Here is a 2,451-nt window from a genome sequence, read left to right as displayed (position 1 = left end):
CAGATCGATTCATAAGTTTATACCTTTGATCGGCCCAAACTTATTCATAAGTTTACTCCTTCGATCGGCCCATACCGATTCCTAAGTATACACCTTCGATCAGCCTAGACCGATTTATAGATTTACACATTCAATCGGCCCAAACCGATTGAAAGACTTGCACCTCAAATCGACAAGTCATCGACCCAATCCACACAACGATCCATCTGACCTAACGAGCTACTATCACTAATCCGCTCAGTCTGCACTCATTCAATTAAATCTATTCTCTAAGCTAAATACTCTTTAACTTAGAGAGTGTGGGGCTAACTGTTAGGGCTAAAAATCGTCTTAGGCTTGACGAGACCCAATAACGAAATAAACATGTCACGGCCCAAGGCCTCAACCCAATCCTGATTGGGCCTACGCTTAAAATTACCTTGTGAACTACCCACTCTACGAGTTGGGCTATCCTATAAGTTAAGCTAAACTGNTGTCAAAGTTATGATATGATACGTAACATGATTCTAATAAAAAAGCTAGTGAGTCTAGGGGTGAGCAAACTTTTAGGGTAGAAATGGAACCGACAGGTACTCAGGGTGTATTTGTTGTAAATAGTTTAAGATGTATTTGTAATTTTCATAGGGTATATTTATCATTTTTGCAAACATGAGAGGTGTATTTGAATTTTTTTGTGAACAAGTTCCAGTTCCAACTTCCAAGCATTTAAGAACTGGAACCAACCAAGTCCAGTTCCAGTTCCTAAATCCTAGGAACCACCGGCTCTGGTTCCAAGGGATTGGGTCAGGTACCTAGACAAGATGATATAATTTAGCAAGTGCATAAATTGACTTCGTTGTGAAACTTGGTATAAACAATAAGCTAGTCAAAAGATTAAACACATAAAATTTATATAATATACCAATAATATTATTAACAAGAGAAGAGTATAAATAAGAAAATGATTTTTTCCTTATTTATGATGCATCCAATCCGTTCCCATATCTATGCACTAAGTAAAAAGTTCGACCATCGAAAGGCTCACAATTAAACCCAACGAAGAAACTGGACAAAATCTTGATCATCAACGGTCACAAAACCTCAACTGCCGTACAATGCATATTGGGCAATTTGTCTAGCAAATCCTCAGTTAACATGGACGCTCTAGGTTTCGGCAATCTACCAGAATTTTCCATTGTAATTACTGGCGAAGTTGTGGTTCTTTTACATGAGCTAAGCCATTTCGCTTGCATGTATCTCTGTTTTCGCCATGGACCCATGTGCATTTTCTTCTCCTTCATGCACTTCTTTGCCGCCTTGCATAAGATCTTTATCACATTATTTAATCTTTCGACTTTTCCCACGAATACTTCCGGCAGCCGGCGGACTAATCTGTTGTAATCTTCACTCGCTCTAGCCATCTCGAACTCTGCCCTGAAATTCAACTCGATTATCACCCGCTCCTCTCCTTTCTTTGTACTTGAATTGTCTATCACATCTATGAATGTGTGTTCCCCTGCATATTTCAGAGCTCGTTACATTAATAAATCTTTGCAAGTTGAGTTAAACAAAATTAATATCAACAAGCAATTATATTAAATTTGCAATATTTTGTATTTACCTGAAGGAATATCCGGGGAGCTTCTCCACTTGGACTTGCAAATGGCACTATTATAACCGGCACTGCTAAGGCGGCTAGAGACTTCTCTCATCAAGCAACTCCGGCAACCACCGGCAGCCACCGATCTCCCACAAGCACATATATTTCCAGCCATATTCTTTATATCCTTCAGAGCTTCTTTTGTAGCGTTTCTTATCTTTGACTCTAAAGAGCTACTTCTGCATAAAGTTGCCTGTAAAACCTGGTGTTGTGTCTCCCAGAAACTTGTGTTATCTTCAACACCGCCATTGTTTTCCTTTTCTGGATCATCTTCTTCCTCTAACGTTTCACTCGCAGGTGATGACATTGCAGCAACATTGCTAAAGCTCGCGGGAACCATCGTCTCTCCGTCTTCTAGAAACCCGAAAACCATCTCCGATAAGCTCCCGACTGGTTGCATCGGAAACTCTAATTCTTGAATTCTTGTTCTAAAACTCGGCATCGCACAAATTCAAAGCAAAATATTAAATTAATCAACTTCTCGTTGTTAAACAAAGGTATTCTATATCGCTTATATACTAGTTGGACTACAGTGGGGACCCAAATGAGTCTACGTGGACCAACTAGCCGCCGGTAACATGAGGGGTAGCTTTTGTTGCCCACGTGGCCTAATACCATTGGTGAAAATTAATCAAAACAGTGAAGTATTTTTTGGGATATGAATGATCACACAGCAAGGATCCACGTCAGTGAGGTTCAATAATTATGATCTACAACAATCTGGATATACTCGAATATTCAAAAACTAAAAAGAAATTAATTTAATTTTAAATTTTTAAGATAAAAACACAGCCTAAAGTGATGTTTGCTAT

The 2,451-nt window shown here is 39.0% G+C and overlaps 1 protein-coding gene across 1 annotated transcript; it reads right to left on the bottom strand.

Moving 5' to 3' along the window:
- Positions 1-1,008: 1,008 nt before the first annotated feature.
- LOC116118065 lies at positions 1,009-2,112 on the bottom strand. The gene is made up of 2 exons (XM_031404047.1): positions 1,601-2,112; positions 1,009-1,495 (listed from the first exon to the last, which is right to left on the bottom strand). The coding sequence occupies exons 1-2, from the start codon at positions 2,079-2,081 to the stop codon at positions 1,071-1,073; spliced, it is 906 nt and encodes a 301-aa protein (XP_031259907.1). The 5' UTR covers positions 2,082-2,112; the 3' UTR covers positions 1,009-1,070.
- Positions 2,113-2,451: the final 339 nt, after the last annotated feature.

The sequence above is a fragment of the Pistacia vera genome, unplaced genomic scaffold (genome assembly GCF_008641045.1).
Source record: "Pistacia vera cultivar Batoury unplaced genomic scaffold, PisVer_v2 Contig835, whole genome shotgun sequence".
Taxonomy (NCBI): Eukaryota; Viridiplantae; Streptophyta; class Magnoliopsida; order Sapindales; family Anacardiaceae; genus Pistacia; species Pistacia vera.
The sequence above is the reverse complement of the archived record's forward strand: the minus strand, read 5'-3'. Positions and strand labels throughout refer to the sequence as shown.